We start from the raw sequence: 19,053 nt of genomic DNA, 5'->3' as shown, positions 1-19,053 counted from the left end.
TATACAAATCAATTTGCAACACACTATTACCTAAGTTGTCTACAACCATCATAGTTTCATACACACCATCACAAGGTAATGCTTCAAAATAAAATACACCATTCTTATACAAGGTCTGGATCAACAAGCTCCAAGCCAACCAACACCTCTCCTATGAGCTCCTTCAAGATGCACCAAGAACACTCCAAAACACTTAAAAGGTTCAAGAGTCTCACAAATGGGGAAAGGGTTTTGAAATTAGGGTTAGAGAGGATGGAGGTTGGAAATGAGGCTAGCCTCATGGAGATAATGAGGTTTTATAATGTCCAAACCCTAAAATTTAGGTTTAAGATTCACGTGAGTACGCCCTGCGTAGCATATGTACACTCGACATACTCAAAGGATGTTCACTTTTCTTTCATGTAGTATGCCCAAGCTACATGCCATGTTCGTCTAGCGTGCAGGCCAACATCACATTCCTTCTTAAATTCCAATGGTAATAACTTCTGCATCCCAACCTGATTTTCAGCGTTCTTTATATGCCCACAAAGGTAATGAAAATCCTAACAATCCTATCTAATATCCTTTTACTTAAAACCTTCCGCACTAGAATCCTTAATTCAAGAAAAGGTCCGAAGCATCACTTTTACCATTATTCCCTTGGGCTCCAAAGCACAAACCGAAAGCTTGGATCACACAACCTATATAATCCACTTCCAAATGGTCTTAAAAACCAAACCCACTGAAGTCTATGGCCCTAACATGATCCATTTAATGCCCATAATTCCCGAAGTAGGAAGCTTCTTTAAACCGGATGTTAGAGTTGGGTTAGCAATATTGAATTTCATGGCAATCCTTGAGACAAATACAAGTAGGTGCGGCAGGTAGCATGGGCCCGTACTACCTGAAGGGTCTAATTAATGGTTTGGTCTAGGCTTTCGTTGTAATAGGTTCTTTTAAGTCTGTATGTAGTTTTGGTAGTTTGGTTAGTAGTTTACGGCCTTGTTATGAGTTTATGGTCGTAAAATCAGAGTCGGCCCAGGTCCACTGTATATAGAAGTTATGTAGGTCATTTGTGGTTGTTGATGCCATAGAGTTCATGGTTGCTATAAACAAGTTGTACTAGACGTTTTTCATTAATAGAAGCGTGTGCAGGCTTGTTCTTAATTCTGTTTCTACTTCATTCTTATTATAATCAATTGTTTTGTTTGCTTGATCACAAGTAAGATCCATTTCATGACATCACAATTGGTATCAGAGAGAAACCAGTGTTAAAGCATCTTACAATCGAGTTTTTGGCCATATTTCTCACTGTTTGAAATTGGAGTTGGTGTTTACTGCGAAAGGGAATCAAGTGTAATCCAAAAACGTGATTTCTTGAACTTCTTGGAGCTTACTGCCAAGAGTTTACGACAGCAAACCCAATTTACAGCCGCAAGCTCAAGAATCTTCTTGGACCTTAAACTCAGTTCTTAGACCGTAAATCAAGTATCTTCAATAACCGCAAGCTTAGATTCAAAAACTGTAATCAGAAACCGTAATCATTTGGACCACAAACTCTCGACCGTAAACCGAGTTTACGGCCGCAAACCGAGTTTACGGCCGCAAACCGATCTTTGACCGTAAACTCTTGTGTTGACCGGAAACCCAATTTTTTTAAATAAAATAAAATCTGTTTTTTTTTTTTAATTAATAATCAATAGATTCACAAAGCCAAACACATCACCATGAGCTGGACTCTGTCATGGGCACAACTACTCACATTCCAAGACTCTTGTCTACAGATGGTTTTCCTGAGTGGAAATACCAGATAGAAAAGTACATTAAAATGAAGGGCTTCAAGATTTGGAGAAGCATCATTAAGCATCCCGTCAGAATAAACACAACTGTTGCAGAGCAAGTAGTTGACAAAGCTGTTGAGAATTACAATGATGAAGATTTTGAGAAGGTTGAGGAGCAAGAACGGGGTTTGGCCACTTTGACCATGGCCCTGTCTCCGGATATAGCTCAAGGTTTTAGGGAGTATACTTCAGCAAAGGCTTTGTGGGAAGCCCTAACTGAGGTATATAAAGGGAATGAAGAAATGAAGGAGAGTCGCCAGGACATGGTACGCCAAAAATTCAACATGTTCAATTACATTCCTGGTGAGACCCTGGAGGCACAGCTACAACGATTCACAACTCTCACCACTGAGATGAACATGGCTGGAATGATGGTGATCATCAAGGCTTGTGATATTGATGTTAAACAGCAGGAGATAAATCATGTGAATTCGTATTCAACTGCAAATCTTGGAATTTCATCTAACAATGCTCTTTCATCTCTCACCTTTCCCTCTACAGGTCAACCTTTTGCTGCTCAGCATGCTCAGACTCAATCCTTTTCCACTTCATTAGCTACTTCACTTCCTGCTGCATCATCCATGCCTCTTCCTTAGAACCAATCATTTGCTGCTTCTCAAGTTGCTTCTTCTTCTAATGGGGCTTCTTCCTCAAGTGCTAAGGAGTGTGATGAAAATCTTGCTCTCGCCGCATGACTTGTTAACTGCTACAATGCTCTTGTAGCTGGAGATCTTCCTCCATAATTGCCGTTTGCTTATCTGGATCAGATTCATCCAGAAGACATGGAAGAAATGGATATTACATGGCAAATTGTCATGGCAGTGTTCAGGGCGAAGCAGTTTGCTATGAAGACCGGAAAGAACAACTGGGGTATGAGTGCCGATAAGAAGGTAGGGTTCAACAAAGGAAAGCTATGTTGTTTTAATTGTCATGAGCCAGGTCATCTTTCTCGTGAGTGCCTAATGCCGGATCGAAGATTAAATAACGACAGGACAATGGTTGCGATGGGAAACAATCGGGGAGGTGCTCAGGTCAATAGTGAGAAGGCTATGGTTGCTCAGTCATTTGACTGGGAGGACCAGATGCATGCCTTGAATATTTCAAAACCTGAAAATGCTCACCTGGCCCAAGTTAAAGATGAAGGTTCCAAGGAGAGTGTTACAGCTGAAGAAAAGATGATGGAGCTTCAGTTTGCGTTGATGGTATCTTCTACTTCTGAACCGAAGAAAAATGAGGTAAGTTTGCCTTCCTGCTCTCAAGTTTGTATTGATTATGTTAAAATTCTTCATGAAGAAATAGAAACATTACGTAGAGAAGTAGAGGACCTTAGATATGAGGGTTATCAACTTAGAAAAGGACAAAAACCTCTTAAGGCCCAATTAGAAACTAAAATAAAGGGCTTTAGAAGACTTCAGGAAGACTACAGTAATAAATGTGAAAATTATGACTACATAAACAGACAGAACGTTGAGTTAACTACTGAGCTTGACACATTAAAGGGCAAATCTGAAACTGCTGATTTCGATTTTAGAAAATTTGATGTATCAAGCGAAGTAGTTGCCAACATGATAGACCTCTACATGCAATTTAAACATAATCAGTCAAAGGGTCTAGGGTATGATAAAGTGCCTCCTACTTTCAACCACTAATATCAGTTTCAACCTTTGTCCAAGGAGGAGATTGCCAATGAACCATTCATGGTTTATGGCAAGCCATCTAGTTTTGTTTCGGGAGGATTTATTAATGTTGAAAGTACTAACATTTCTACTTCTCCTACAGATCAATCCTTAAATCAGTCAAAGCACGAAGTTGAAGGATCTGTTTCTGAAAATAAAACTGAGTCTGAACCTGAAGTTTTAGTTTTAAATAAAGACTTTATTTTTTCTGATGTTGAAAGTGACAATGTTTTTTGTGATTTTTCTGCACCTTCTGATACTGGTTTGAATGTTTTTAAAGTGTTTGATGAGATGGTTGATAATTCTGATGTTTGTAATGATACTAATAAAAATCCACAATTTTCACAAGTTTCTCCATCTGATACACCCTCACTTATATCACAACCTACTTCTTGTTCATGTTCATGTGAGAAAAGCAAGGGTGCGGTATGGAAAACAAATATGAAAAGAGCAGTACAAGTTTTAACAATAACAAACAAATTTGTTTCAATTATGGTATTGGTGGTCATATAGCTAGGAATTATTCTAATAGAATGTTTGTACATTATATGTCTCAAAGAGGAGAGAACGAATTTAGAGGAAGGTCTTTAACCAGAAAGTCCTCTAGAACTCGTTCTCGGGATGATGATTGGAAGCATGATCGTAGCAGAAAACGGAAAGTTTTTTAAAATAATAAAAAGGTCTTTCATAACAAAGTCCCGAACAGTTTGCCAAAACTGAACGTGGCTTAGCCAAGATCGGTTTCATCAAGGAGAAGCTATGTTTTCAACCAATTCAGGTAGAAAACTTAAGTGCTCAAGGAAAACTGATAAAAATCCTATTTCAAAACCATCGGTGATTGTTAGAAAACCTAATTATCAATGGCTGCCCAAAATAAGTTCCAATCCATCATCAGTATCCTTTGGAAAATTAGTAAATAATGATAAATCTGAAAAGGCAACGGGTCAACCCAGGAAAGTGATGACCTGGTTTCCCAAATCTGATTGATCCCGCACATTTTTCAGGGACAGTTGCGGGGGAATGTCGTCAGAACTTGGTTCGTCGACAGCGGCTTCTCCCGACATATGACAGGAGATATCTCCCAACTAAACAACATTCAATCTTTTAATGGGGGATATGTTTCCTTTGCGGGTGGAGAAGGTGGCAAGATCACTCAAAGAGGATCCATTACAAATGAAGTGTTAAGTTTCGAGAATGTCAACTTTGCTCCCGAGTTAAAGCATAGTCTGTTGATTGTGTCTCAGATATGCGACAAAGGCTATTCTACACACTTCACTGACAAGGAATGTATGATTCTCAAGCCAGGCATTATCATCCCAGAAGAATGGGTTCTTTTCAAATCTAAGAGGGATGGAAATGCTAACATTATTGATATGAATAACAACCTTCCAGAACAAATTGTCTTGCTAACGCCAAAAACCTAAATTGTCTTTCAAAGAATGAGATAGTTTGTGGTTTACCTATCATAAATTTTATAACGTTTGAGAAGTGTGTGTCATGTGCCCAAGATAAACATCGTAGAAAACCATACATGCCAAAACAGGTTAACTCAATCAGTCAGGTTCTCCAATTATTACATATGGACTTGTTCGATCCAGTCAACGTCCTAAGCATCAACAGAAGTTTGTACTGTCTGGTTGTGATTGATGATTTCTCTCATTTTACGTGGGTCTTCTTCTTATCCAACAAAGCTGGGTTGCAGAACTGATAAAGAAGTTCATAGTGCTAATTGAGAACCAAACCAACAATTGGGTGAAGGCGCTTCGTACCGACAACGGAACAGAGTTCAAGAATTCTATTCTAGATCATTTTTGTGCAGAAAAGGGGATTATGCGTCAATACAGCTCCGATCACACACATCAAAAAAATGGTGTTGCTGAAAGGAGAAACAGAACTTTAAAAGATGCTGCAAGGACGATGCTGTGTGACTCCAAGTTACCAGTTTTCTTTTGGGCTGAGGCAATTAACACTGCTTGCTACGTTCAGAATCGCGTGTTGATAAACAAAGCTCAGATGAAGACTCCGTATGAGATTCTATATGGTCACAAGCCATCAGTCTGTCATTTCCGTGTATTTGGCTGCCCTTGAACCCTTATTCACCTAGAGTCCAACCCAAAGTTTAATGCCAAAGTCGATGACTGTTACTTCGTAGGGTATGCTGCACGCACCGCATATAGGGTCTACAATAAGAAGGCGAAGTAGATTGTGGAATCCTATGACGTGCGCTGGTTGGAGGAGAATGAAACGGATGCTCGAGTGGGTCTGGATTGGTTATTTGATTACACATCGCTTTTCAAGTCCATAAATGTGTCTTCGGATAGCTCATCTGGGTCTTTCTCTGGTTCGAAGAATGTTTCTGAAGACGAAGACGAAGAAGTTGTCTACAGACCTCCAACGGTATCCTCTTCACCATCTGAGGGGGAGTCCTTTTCTTCGCTTGAGGGGGAGTCATCTGTGCCACTTGATAGTCCAAAATGTCCAGTTCAGAAAGATACTCCAGATGCTGAGGCTACACCACTCACTCATGTTGAAAGAGAGTTCATGTCTAGAGATGCTTCCGCTGTCACTTTAACTTTTATGGAACTACTCATTCCTGAAGACATTTCTAATGAGTTTGTAGCAGAGGCATCTGGTGTGGAACAATCAGCAAATGAAGGAGGTGTCAATATTCACAATCTTCCTGTATCACTTAATGATATCATCCAGGAGATACCCTCTAGAATTCAACATGTTCGATAGAGAAAATCATTGGTCAGTTGGACGATGGAGTTAAAACCAGAAGTCAGAGTGGAGATTTCAATACATGTCTCTACTCTTGCTTTATCTCTCAAATAGAGCCTAAGAATGTTGAAATGGCTCTAAATGAGCCCAGCTAGGTAGATGCTATGCATGAAGAGTTGAACCAGTTTGAAAAACTCGGGGTTTGGAAATTGGTTGAGTTACCAAAGGGAAAAAAGTCTCTTGACACACGCTGGGTCTATCGAAACAAGCAGGATGATTCAGGGGTTATAGTGCGAAATAAAGCTAGATTGGTGGTTCGCGGGTTTTGACAAGTCGAGGGTCTTGATTATACTGAGGTTTATGCTCCAGTAGCTCGCTTGGAGGCTATTCGTATCTTCCTTGCATACGCCTCTTACATGAACTTCACGGTTTATCAAATGGACGTCAAGACAGCCTTCTTGTATGGCAAGGTGAAGGAAGAAATTTATGTTCATCAGCCCCCTAGGTTGTTAATTCGAAGTTTCCTAATCATGTCTACAAGTTGGATAAGGCATTGTATGGGTTACATCAAGCTCCTCGAGCGTGGTATGCGACTCTTATAAAGCACTTGCTCGAGCATGGATACTCTCGTGGTACTATCGATCAAACTTTGTTTATCAAGCATGTTGGTAATGATCAGATTTTGGTTCAAATCTACGTTGACGACATTATCTTTGGGTCTACCAGTCCGCAGCTATGCAAGGAGTTTGAAGGCGTTAAGAAAAAGCGGTTCTAGATGAGTTCGTTGGGAGAAATGACCATGTTTCTGGGGCTTCAGGTCAAACAAAATTCAACCGGAATCCTTCTACATCAAGCCAAGTATGTGGAGGATATTCTTGAGAAGTTCGGGTTTCAAGCCGCTAAACCTGCATCGACGCCGATGGCTGAAAGACCTCTTCTGACTCCAGATACTGATGCTGAATCCGTAGATCAGACACACTACAGATCGATGATCGGGTCGTTGATGTATCTTACTGCAAGCCGACCAGACATCATGTTTGCAGTTTGTCAATGCGCACGTTATCAGGCTAATCCTAAATTTTCACATCTTATTGCTATCAAAAGAATTTTTCGGTATATTAAAGGCAGCCCAAATTTGGGTCTTTGGTATCCGAAAAATTCGGAATTTGATTTATATGCTTTTGCTGACAGTAATTATGGAGGCTGTGAGCTTGACAGGTAATCTACTTCAGGAGGGTGTCAATATCTTGGAGATCGGCTGGTGTCATGGCAATGCAAGAAGCAACACATTGTCTCAACCTCAACAGCTGAAGCAGAAACGTTGCTGCATCTACCTGTTGCTCTCAAGTCATATGGATCCAACATCAGCTGTTGGATTACGGTTTTGAATTATCTAGAAACCCCTATCTACTGTGATAAAGAGGCTGCTATTCAAATTGCTAAAAATCTTGTCCAACACTCAAAAACCAAGCACATTGATATTAAAATTCATTTTATCAGAGACTGTTTTGAACGTTCACTCATCCGGCTGGAACAGGTTCCCCCTACTAATAACGTGGCAGATCTGTTCACCAAGTCTTTTAACAAAGCTTGATTTGATGTGTTTGTGAGATTTTTGAAAATGATTCGTTTTGAGGATTAATTTTATTTTTCTATTTTTTTCTTATTTTAAGTTACTTTTTAATTTTATTTTTCTTAATTCTCATTTTCAATTTTATCTTTGGTTAGCTTAGTTTAAATTTGCGCATTTTCATGATTTCATTCTCACCCATGCACAAATTTAGGTAGAGGTGGCAAAAATTGACACGACACGAAACCCGACACGAACCCGACACGAAATAAACGGGTTTGGGTAAGATATTTCAATCCGTTTAATAAACGGGTTGACACGACACGACACGGAAATTAATTGGGTAAGGTTAGGGTTGAGAATTTCAACTCGAATATGACTCGAAAATGACCCGTTTATTCATATGCAAGTATTTTGAATTATTTAAATAAACTAGAAAGATACAAAATCAAAACCATAAGTAAAAGATAGCCTTCGAATTGAATTGTTTTATAATGTTGAAATGACTTAGCCATTTATATCAAGACTTCATTTCAATTTTTCCATTCTCTCCTAAACTACCCACTCTCTTTCACCACTATCGCATCCTCATGACCTTTGTCATCCGCCTCCCCAACTCCCATTCTTTTAATTTTGTCATCTGAACTTCCTATGACTTCATCCATTCTACCTCCAAACTATTAGTTTTTCCTTTCCGCCTACCCAACTCCTACTCTTCCAACATGCTCAATCTTTTAACCTCACATGACACGACATATTTCGAGGTATAGCCCTAACCCGAAACCCGACACGAACTCGACACGAAAATAAACGAGTTGATACGACACGACACGTTAATTAAATGGGTCGGGTTAGGGTCAAACACTTTCAACCCGTTTAGTGTTTCGACACGACACGAACCCGACACGACACGACACGATTGCCACCTCTAAATTTAGGGGGAGAAATAAACAAAAAAAAACTAAATAAAATTTTAAAAATTCAAAAATCCAAAAACAATAAAAATCAAAAAGATGGTGCTGATTATCTTGCTTGTAGGTGATGTGTTGGGAAGTGATATTATCAAGTGATAACGGGCAATCTGAATCTGCGTAACATACCAAAATTAAATTGTCTATGCTCTGTGCTCGATGCGCTGGTAGGCACGAAAGATTCTAAATGGACTTGACTAGGAAGATTTGAACTTAAGGAATTCAAGAACTTGACAAATGTTGAACTAGTTAGATCCGTTTAGCCTGACAATACGACGCTCAGATAGGTTGAGCAGGGAGATATACATGAGAAGATTCACCTCGCAAACGCAATCGAAAGTACCAAAAATCTCACTGATAGTAACCTAGCACCACACACCACCTAATGAGACATTTTAGGTGAACCTTAGACCACTATTTAGAACTACTCGACTGACCAAAAGTTAATGGTCAACACTCAACAGTCATCATGTAGTGGCCACCTAGTGGCCACGTCGTGGTTACTCAACATGGACGCGACCAACCCTGCCACCACGTCGTGGCAACAACCCAACAAAACAGTCGCAAGGTTCTTACTCATCACGTCATGACGAACATCTCGACACATCATGGTTTCTGGATGAATACAACTTAATTGATTAAGCTCTTAATCTGATAAGCCCTTTGCTCAAACATTCCAAAAGGCTTCTAAGGACCCTAAAGGTTCATAAAAATTCTAACTTTTTGGACATGCATGACCTATGCATGTCCTTTATTAAAGTAGAACAAAAAGTGGTAAGAAATGGAGTCTAAACTCCATGTATGACACTAAAACTTCATAAGAGTTCAGATCTAGAACTCATAAGGTATTTGGGACTCCCAAGACCCATAAAGTTGCAAACATTAAGGTAACCAACCACTCAAACTTCACGAAAGGACCAAAAGCTCATAGAATGACATATCGATAGATGTAGTGAAGTAATGAGCAAGATAGAAACTTTATACCTCCAAATGATCATGGAAATGATGAAGATTATGGATCTAAGATGGAACCAAACACACAAGCAGCAAGAGGGACTCCTTCTCTTCAACCTTCAGAAAATGGGCTCACACACTCAAACACACACAAAGAGGCTAAGGTTTGATTTCTAGACTTGGAGGTTGATGGAGGCTGAGGATGGATGAAACCCTAGCCATCACATCCTTTAAATAGGGTTTTAAGCCTGAAAAATTAAGGTTTAAGCATGGAACACCACCACGTCGTGGCCAATACATGGCCGTGTCATGGCTTCTTAAAATGATCGCAGACCAAAAAGTGGTTGCCATGTTGTGGTGATCATCCCCACCACGACGTGGCCACCAAAACTCAACAAGATTAAGCATCAAAAATTATACCTGGAAACCAGCTATTACAATGTTGTTGGAGCTCATTTTGTGGAGATTGAGGCCAAAGATAAATGGATTTCGGGTTTAGACAACTTAGATGAGTTCACGGTTAAAAGTACTAGAAAGTTTTATTGACGTGTTTTTACTAGTGTCCTCAAATGGTGAAACAAAGTGGACCCATTTTGTGCTACAAAAAGTAAATATTTTAGTGTTGAGGGCTTTCTTGGACCGATTCCTACGCGCCCAAAGTTGTTTGATAGATGAGTTCACGGTTAAAAGTAAATACTTAGATGAGTTCACGGTTAAAAGTACTAGAAAGTTTGTTGACATGTTTTTACTAGTGTCCTCAAATGGGGAAACAAAGTGGACCCGTTTTGTGCGTTTTGTGCTGCAAAAAGTAAATATTTTAGTGTTGAGGGCTTTCTTGGACAGATTCCTACGTGCCCAAAGTTGTTTGATAGAGTTGTTGATGTTCCTTTGAATTTACTCCTTGTGTGTACCGTCCACAAGGAAAATGTACTACACCGGTTTGTAGATTGTAAAGTTACTGTATTGCGTGATGGATAGATATCAATTGCCTTTGGATTCGGTCTCAGCTATTTTTGAGTGGTTGGATTAGGTGCATTTTCCGAGCACTAAAATAACCGTGATGCGGTGATGGGTGATATTTTGATAACTACGTTATTGGTGTTTTGGCAGTTTTAAAAAAATACTTTTTGCAGAAGAAATACATAAAAACAAATTTTTGTTTTAATTATATTGTTAATCGCGTTTTTATGATTTGTTAATAGAAATCAAAACATGGTCATAATATGGACTTTGTTCACTTGTAATTATTTTAGTTTTCCCCTTTAGCTCCGTACTACTAGCTCTTTTAAAGAAGTTTTTACGATTTCTTATCAAAAGTTAATTTTGATGTGAAATGCAATGACTAATAAAATGAGTTTAAACAAAATTAATGACATGCAAATAATAACACTGTTTGTTTTAAAACATTGTTGAAATACAAAATAATTTGAATTTAATGTATAAATCACCGTCTCATACATTATATGTGTTTTAAAAAATGTGCCTATATAACACGCATGCATATATCATTAAATGATTAAGAAATAAAGTAAATTGCTCCATATAGTCATTAATGAATTGTGATTAATGAATTGTGTAAGTTTTCAGATATTATAATATTTTTCCATGACAGGGAATTATTCACTATGTAATTTATATATAGCAGTGTGAAAACAATACATATAATGGTATCCAAGAAGATAAGTGCAAACATATGCAATTTATTTAAACCTTTAATATTTATTAATCTTTGAGCTTATGCATAACTTATAATTTAAATGAATCGGGAGATGAAAGAATCTAATAATCTTTTAGCATTCAAATTTATCCATATCATTCAAATATATCGATCCTTATCACTGTTACCAATCCATATAATAAATTGATGTCCTGAATCCTGATTAGTTGGTGTATTTGGTAAATTCGAAACAATTCTTTAAAAATGATTTTTGTCTTCACTTTACAAATGCTATTTACAAGTGCTATTGAGTGGTAGTATTCTTAGCAAATTACTGTATAAATATTTTTAGTATTTTTAAGCCACATAAACATAGCATGTCTAGGACAAAAAAGTTAGGAAATGATAGTGTGTCAATTTAATAAGTTTAATTTTGTAGGAAAAAAATTAAGTAAAATAAATATATATTAACAGCCAATCACAACACTTATTTTCAATTTCTTTCCCTTTTTCTCCTCCCACTACAAGTTTGGCCACTTGCTTAGCACAAGGTAAAAAGGATGAGTTATAAAACCGAAAAATTAGACCGAAATCGATATAACCGAAAAATACTTGAACAGTTCAGATATTCGTTCTAAATATTAGTCTTATACGGGTTATTAGGTATTTCTGGTTTTAAAACCGCATTTATAAAACATAACGTGTGTGTTCCATATTAGTTGTTTCGCATCTAAGTCTAGATTCTAGACTAGTTCAAACTTTAAAATATATATATTTTTATATGGATTATTATTTGATAGCAAAGTTTCATGAGTGACCCCTTGATAGTTCTTCAATTCGTAGGTTTGATTCCTAGGTTCCAAAGTACAAATGTTGGTTCTTCTTCGCCCTGAATTCTTTTACATATTAATCAGGCAAATGTCCGTGCGTTGCACAGAAAAATCTATATAGTTGAAGTTTTTATAAATATATGTTTTTTTTAATATAGGAATAACGTTGTTGCTAAATTTTAATATAATAATTTGTATATTAAATTGATATAATGTATTGATTATTTTAAATTATATGATAATATATACATCTATTATAATTGCATAATCTCAATCGTTTGAATAACTTTTACTCGCGAGTTACACATAAATAAAATTAAATATAATATATGGTTTAATGTTATTTATTATTGTTGTCATTGTTAATTAAGTTTTTTAAAATTTATTTGTTTAATGTTTTAATTTTTATCATTATGATTATTTAAAACATCAAACATTGTTTTTTGATTTTAAAGGTAACAACATAATCATTTATATAGAGTTATTTTTAACTATTGTTATTGTATATTATTTTAAGCTACTTATTTGAAAACTTTTAGCGATTATAAAAATATCTTTAGGAAATATTTTAGTTAAATTGAGATTACAATTTAGTTTTTTGCATTTATCACTTTTAACTATTTACAAAATATTCTTTGGTTTTTTAAGTGGAACTGAAATTTATATTTAAGTTGACATTGTAATATTATATTTAAAATAGCAATTAAAGTATTTTGTCCAAACTGTTCAAAAGTTGTAGCTTTAAACTGACAACGCTTTACATAAAACAATATATTAAATCTAATAAATTAAGTATAATATGTTAAAAATTAAGGACATAACTTTATAAGTAGAAGTAAAAATATTATTTTAAAATTGAAATTTAGTATATTTATGATTACACTTGAGGTTTGATATTTATTTAACCTTATTAACCAACTTATAATCATTATTAGAAAACACTACAATTAATCACTTTTAACTATTTACAAAATATTTATTGGGTTGTTTAAGTTAAACTAAAATTTATATTTAAGCTGACCTTATAATGTTATATTCAAATTAATAATTTAAGTATTTTATAAAAATTATTCCAAAATTATATCTTTAAAATGATAATGGTTTACATTCAACAATATATTAAAATTAATAAATTAAGTATAATATGTTAAAAGTTAAAAGCATCACGTAATAAGTAGAAGTAAAAATATTATTTTAATATTGGAATTTATTTTATATATGCTTACATTTTAGGTTTGATATTTATTTAACCTTATTAACCAACTTATAATTATTATTAGAAAAAATTGAAAAGTAATAAGAGTTTCAAATAAATGGGTGAAAGGAAAAATGGTTCCTTTATAATATAGTATGATATGTGATTTTCATAAATGCTGACATGCATATACCCTATGAGGTCATATTGTGGTTATATTTTATTATGATGACTACGATTTAGTGAGCAACTATCAACATTGTTACGTTTGTTCTAATGGGTTATATGTGTAGACGGTTTAGATGGCAGCATACAAACAAGCACCTTGTTAATATATTTATTCTAATTGTTTTTCACATGATGACATGAAAACCATTATACCCTTCAGAAATATCAATTAATCACACAAATGCTTCTTTAAGACACATGTTATGAAATTGCACGCAGTGATAGATTCAAAACATGTTAAGGTAGCACATAAGATTTAAAATTTTCACTATCTCAGAAAATTTAAAGGGCAACCGGAACTACCCGTGCAACCTATTGGGTCTACCCCTAACTTTAGTAAAAGTTAGATACAGTTTGTCTTTTTAATTTCCCGCTAGCCTTTTTTTTTTTCATTTATAAATGAAACGTTAAAAACAAACATTTTCATCCAGGGGAACTAAAGTCTCAAAGTTTAAACCGACTAACCGAGTAGACTGTAGACCATATTGAAATTACACAAATAGTTTAGGGTTCATTTGACCAATCCCCGAAACTATTAATATAAGGGGTAAGCCAAACACCTAACTCGATGGGATGTCATTTAATGTATCATCTTATAGAAGATTCTCTTGAGTTCGGATGCAATTAAGTATGCTTAATGAGCTATTTTGGTATTCTCAATAATATAAAAAATGTAAAACATAATATTAACAAGTAACAACCGAGGGAGGTACTATCTTATGCTTACCTTGTGTCTGTAGATAATGAACATCCTTTGTCTTGAACTTGTTTATATATATTATATTATCATCAAAACATATTTTTAACATTTATAAATAATGAGCATCCTTTGTCTTGAAATTGTTTATATATTATATTATCACCTAAACATATTTTTAACATTTATACATGGACACAAACAAAAATGCTTGCATCACTGCAGACGACACAAATTTCATTTACATAGGTTTTATAAATCTGGTATATTATTTTAATTCTTAAAATTTATTAACACTACAAAAAAATATGTCAATTAGTGACCAAAATAAAATAGTCACTAACAATAGAATGAGTCGTCAATAACTGAATTAGTGACCAAAATTCCGTTCGTCACTTTTCGTCACTATAGGTCCGTCACAAAACCGATTTAGTGACCAAATATAGATTTGGTCACTAAACAGTGACCAAATATAGATTTGGTCACTAAACAGTGACTAAAATATATTCGTCACTAACTCAGTGACGACCCGCTTCGTCACTAAATGTTGTCACCAATCAATGAAAGTCGTCACTATTTTATCTACTTAGTAACCAATAAAAGTCGTCACTGTTTCATCCGATTAGTGACCATGAAAGTGGTCACGAGTTCATCTAATTAGTGACCATAACAGGTCGTCACTGATTTATCCTATTAGACAAAAAAAGGGTCAATAATTAAAAAATTATAAAATATTAAATGTCAATTTTAATATGAAATATAACAATATCCAATTAGACAAGAATAAATAATGCTATAAATTTTTACAATATAACAACACAGTAACCAAATAAATCTTCACATTTATAATATGAAAATTAAATGTCTCTTTTAAAAAACAAAATTCATATATTTTATCCAATATTTCAAAAAACAAACATATAAAGATCAATGTGGATTAAAAATAAATTCAATTGATCAATGTAATTGAGATAAACGTGAAAGCTCACTCATCATAAATTCCATTTTCTTATTTTGCTCCTCTCGATATTGGATCTACTCATCTTGAAATTGTAGTTGCTCTTCTTTAATTACACAAATTTCCTCCTCTAAGGCTTTTGATTTTTCCTTTTACAGTTCCATTTGTAACTTTTATGTGCCTAAAACTTGTTTTGTCAAAAAAGAATGCCCTTTTATATATCATTCTGCATAACAAATTTCAGCCGGCGAACAAGAAGAAGAAGCTTCCTCATTTAGCAATTCATTTTGCATAACAAAACAATTTAGATTAAAAGTAAAACAGAAATTATTCATACGTATGTCATTGATCATTTGATTTTACTTTTTCAAAAAATGTCCAATCTTGTAACGTTCAATTAATGATATAAAAAACAACACTCGGACCCTAATACAAACACTGTTATGGTGTTATTGAAATGAGTTGTTAAAGTACAATGCTTAATAAGAAAGTACAATCTTGTAAATATTATCGTTGGATATATTTGTGTGCTATAGCCTATAAGTTTAAGAAAGGGCATCGTAGTATGATTCTTTAAAATTTTATATCCAATAATACTAATGTTAACCAAATACAAAGCAAACTTTTATTAGAAGAAATGAGAATATGATGCTATAACAAACAAAGTAAAAAAAAAGTACATTGCTATTTCTTGCATGTTAAAGAAACTAAACTTTACCAATGTTTTAATGTTTTATCAGATAGTTGATATGTTGACAAATATTGTATAGAATTTTACTTGAACTAAATTTAATAGCAGATTAAAACATGGTTATATAAACAAGTTATTTACTAAAATCATCATTTTGTGGAAAATAACTAGGATTCTCATAACATAATGGTAATCCAACAAGTGGGAGGTCTGCATTTATCCATAATATTTTTCAAACATATACAAATGATCTTCCAGATAATATGAGTAAATTTGTTACCTATTTTGACAGATAATGTGGGTAAATTTGTCATGTTCGCATTCTAACAGATACAAATGTGGAGCGAGTTTTAGGAGTGTGCTGCATAAAGTTCCGACCTAACTGCATAAGAGCATAAGAATGTATGAATGAAATTACCATTTTACTCTTAAGAGTTATAAGTCATTTTTGTTCGTTAAAACTGTTACCTGATACAATTTTAACTCAAACCGAGGCCCAACCTCCTTTAGATCAACTGATTTAGGACCTCCACTTTGCCTATAGACATGATGCCTGTAAAAACATATAGCTTTATATTTATTTTTGAAGTTACATTTAATTTAATTTGATTAAAATCATGATAAGCAATTACCTAAAAGAAATGTAATCTGATTGATTAGCAAAGGTGATTATATGTTTGGAATCAGGCTTTGGCACCGGAAATAGATGCAGTCCTTTAACCAATCTATTCAATCACACAACCAATAAGATGTCAAAAAATAAAAATAAAAAAAGAAACCTGGTTGAAGTCAAAATCCATAAAAACAAAGATGCTTTCCACAATATAAATATAACACAACATTTGTCAAACAAATAAGAAATAAATATTTCAAACTCCATGAGTATTAGAGTTAGTGATTACATGATTGCAAAGAAACCACAATGAAGAAATATGTTTTAATATGAAATTAAGCTCATATCGTGTTGTTAATGACCCTTTGATTTCATCTAATACAGGCTCTTTAAGCTTTTGAACAACAAATTCCTGATTTTTTGTAATTTCCTGCACCCAGAGTGAAACACTTCTACTGAATTATTTGCATATGTTATTATACAAAATAAGAACAAAAGGAAGTTTGCTTATGTTTTATGTACCCTGTAGTTCTGACAGCAATCATGAAATCTCAACATTATATCATTTGCACGACTTTCAGTGGCAACAAAAAAGCTCGATGCTTTCCTTTTTTTACCACTAAAAATGCCCATGCCAAATGCCACAACTGTAACGCCCCGCCTCTGGTATGTTGCTTCCGTGGCATTTATTTAGAAGTTTTATTGAGGGACTCGGCGAGTCTATGGCATGACTCGTCGAGTAGGGTTGAGTTTTCGTGCACGTGTTAGTCGGCGACTCGGCGAGTCCACATTCAGGACTCGGCGAGTCTGCCTGCCTGGAAGAAACCCTAAATCCCCGGGTTGCTCACTATTTAAGCAATGCTATGTGCCCCAAACTCGCCTCCTTCACCCTCAGAGATTTGTGAGAAAACCCTAATCCATTCCTTCTTGTTTTAAGTGCTTTTGTGTGGATTTTGAAGGCTTGAAGAAGAAGAAGAAGAAGAAAGGAGCAAAGAGAAGAGGTGTAGAGCAAAGATCCAAGGGAAAATCAGAGTTCATTGAGGTATTTCTCGGTTTCCTTCTGTTTTATGCTTTAGACCTCCATTAGAACTCTTCTAGGGCTAGTTTGATGCTTTTTCTAACCCATATAGTTGTATGGATGCCTTAATAGGTCGAGATATCTCTAGATCTGTTCATTTAGGAGTTGTAGAGCCCGGATTTGTTGCCTTTTTGGAGATGCTTTGCATAAGAACCCTAGATCTAGCCTTTATTATGCTTTTTGAGCCTTATTATCTTCTTGGTCGCTTATGGGCACGTAAAGATAGAATCTTTACGTGCTAATCGAGTTAAAGGAGCCCAGATCTATAAGTTTCAGACGCTGGATTCAAGCAGAATCGAGTTTAGAGTAGCTGCATGGAGGTGACTCGGCGAGTCGGAAGAACAACTCGGCGAGTCAAGTCGCGAGTCCCGTTTTCCCCTTTTGAGTGATGTCGAGTGGAAGCCTGTGAGTAGTAGAGTGGACTCAGTGAGTTAGAGGGCAGACTCAGTAATGGAGGAACTCGACGAGGTGTTCATACAACTCGGCGAGTCCAAGGCAATCTTCTTAGCTCAAGAACAACTCGTCGAGTTGTTCATATGACTCGGCGAGTCGGATGCAGATTGTCTGAGTTCTTAGATCGAGAGGATACTCGTCGATTCGATGCCATACTCGACGAGTAGCCACGAGTAGGGTTGAGAAGTGAGACTAGAGACTCGGCGAGTTGGCGGCCCAACTCGACGAGTCAGGTCAACTGTGGGTTGACTTTGACCAAGAGAGTTGACTTTGACCAAGGGTAAAAGAGTCATTTTACCCCAGTGCAGTGTGTAGCATTTGATTGAGTGTGTTTATGGATTTGTAGCCGGGGAGATACCGGAGCAGCAGCAGTTGGCTTCCAGAGCCATTCTTACAGCAGCCAGTTCACGAGGTGAGTTTCCTTTCAGTAGGAACGGGTCTTCGGCCACAATGCCGGCCCGTTTAGTTAGCAGTAGTCCCGGACTTTAGTCCGATGCAGTAGTTAGAGTGCTTGATGTCTTTGTGATTCAAGCATGTTTGTGCTATGTGTTCCGGACTCTGTTCCGATGCAGTATGCAGTGTATGTGTTTATACTAGTTGATATTTGTTATGCTATGCTATGATCAGTCAGTTCCGGACTTCGGTCCGATGCAGCTAGTTCCGGACTTCGGTCCGATGCAGTCAGTTCCGGACTTCAGTCCGATGCAGTTAGTTCCGGACTCCGGTCCGATGCAGTTAGTTCCGGACTCCGGTCCGATGCAGTCAGTTCCGGACTCCGGTCCGATGCAGGGGACAAGGTCCCAGTCAGTTCCGGACTTCGGTCCGATACAGCTAGTTCCAGACTTCGGTCTGATGCAGTGGGCAAGGCCCAGTATGTGCTTTATATGTATTGTATAGTATGTGGTAGTTTGGGGGAGCTCACTAAGCTTCGTGCTTACAGT

At 36.0% G+C, this 19,053-nt stretch overlaps 1 protein-coding gene across 1 annotated transcript; it reads right to left on the bottom strand.

Annotated features, from left to right (window-relative positions):
- Window positions 1–16,278: 16,278 nt before the first annotated feature.
- On the bottom strand, window positions 16,279–17,214 carry LOC145051337 (U3 small nucleolar ribonucleoprotein IMP4-like). The gene is made up of 5 exons (XM_078999377.1): window positions 17,104–17,214; window positions 16,944–17,011; window positions 16,601–16,693; window positions 16,437–16,521; window positions 16,279–16,350 (listed from the first exon to the last, which is right to left on the bottom strand). Exons 1-5 carry the CDS (start codon window positions 17,212–17,214, stop codon window positions 16,279–16,281), a joined length of 429 nt encoding a protein of 142 aa, XP_078855503.1.
- Window positions 17,215–19,053: the final 1,839 nt, after the last annotated feature.

This window comes from Lactuca serriola, chromosome 1 (genome assembly GCF_051521515.1).
Source record: "Lactuca serriola cultivar US96UC23 chromosome 1, Lser_US96UC23_V15, whole genome shotgun sequence".
Classification (NCBI taxonomy): Eukaryota; Viridiplantae; Streptophyta; class Magnoliopsida; order Asterales; family Asteraceae; genus Lactuca; species Lactuca serriola.
Note: the sequence above shows the minus strand (reverse complement) of the source record. Positions and strands in the feature narration are given on the sequence as shown.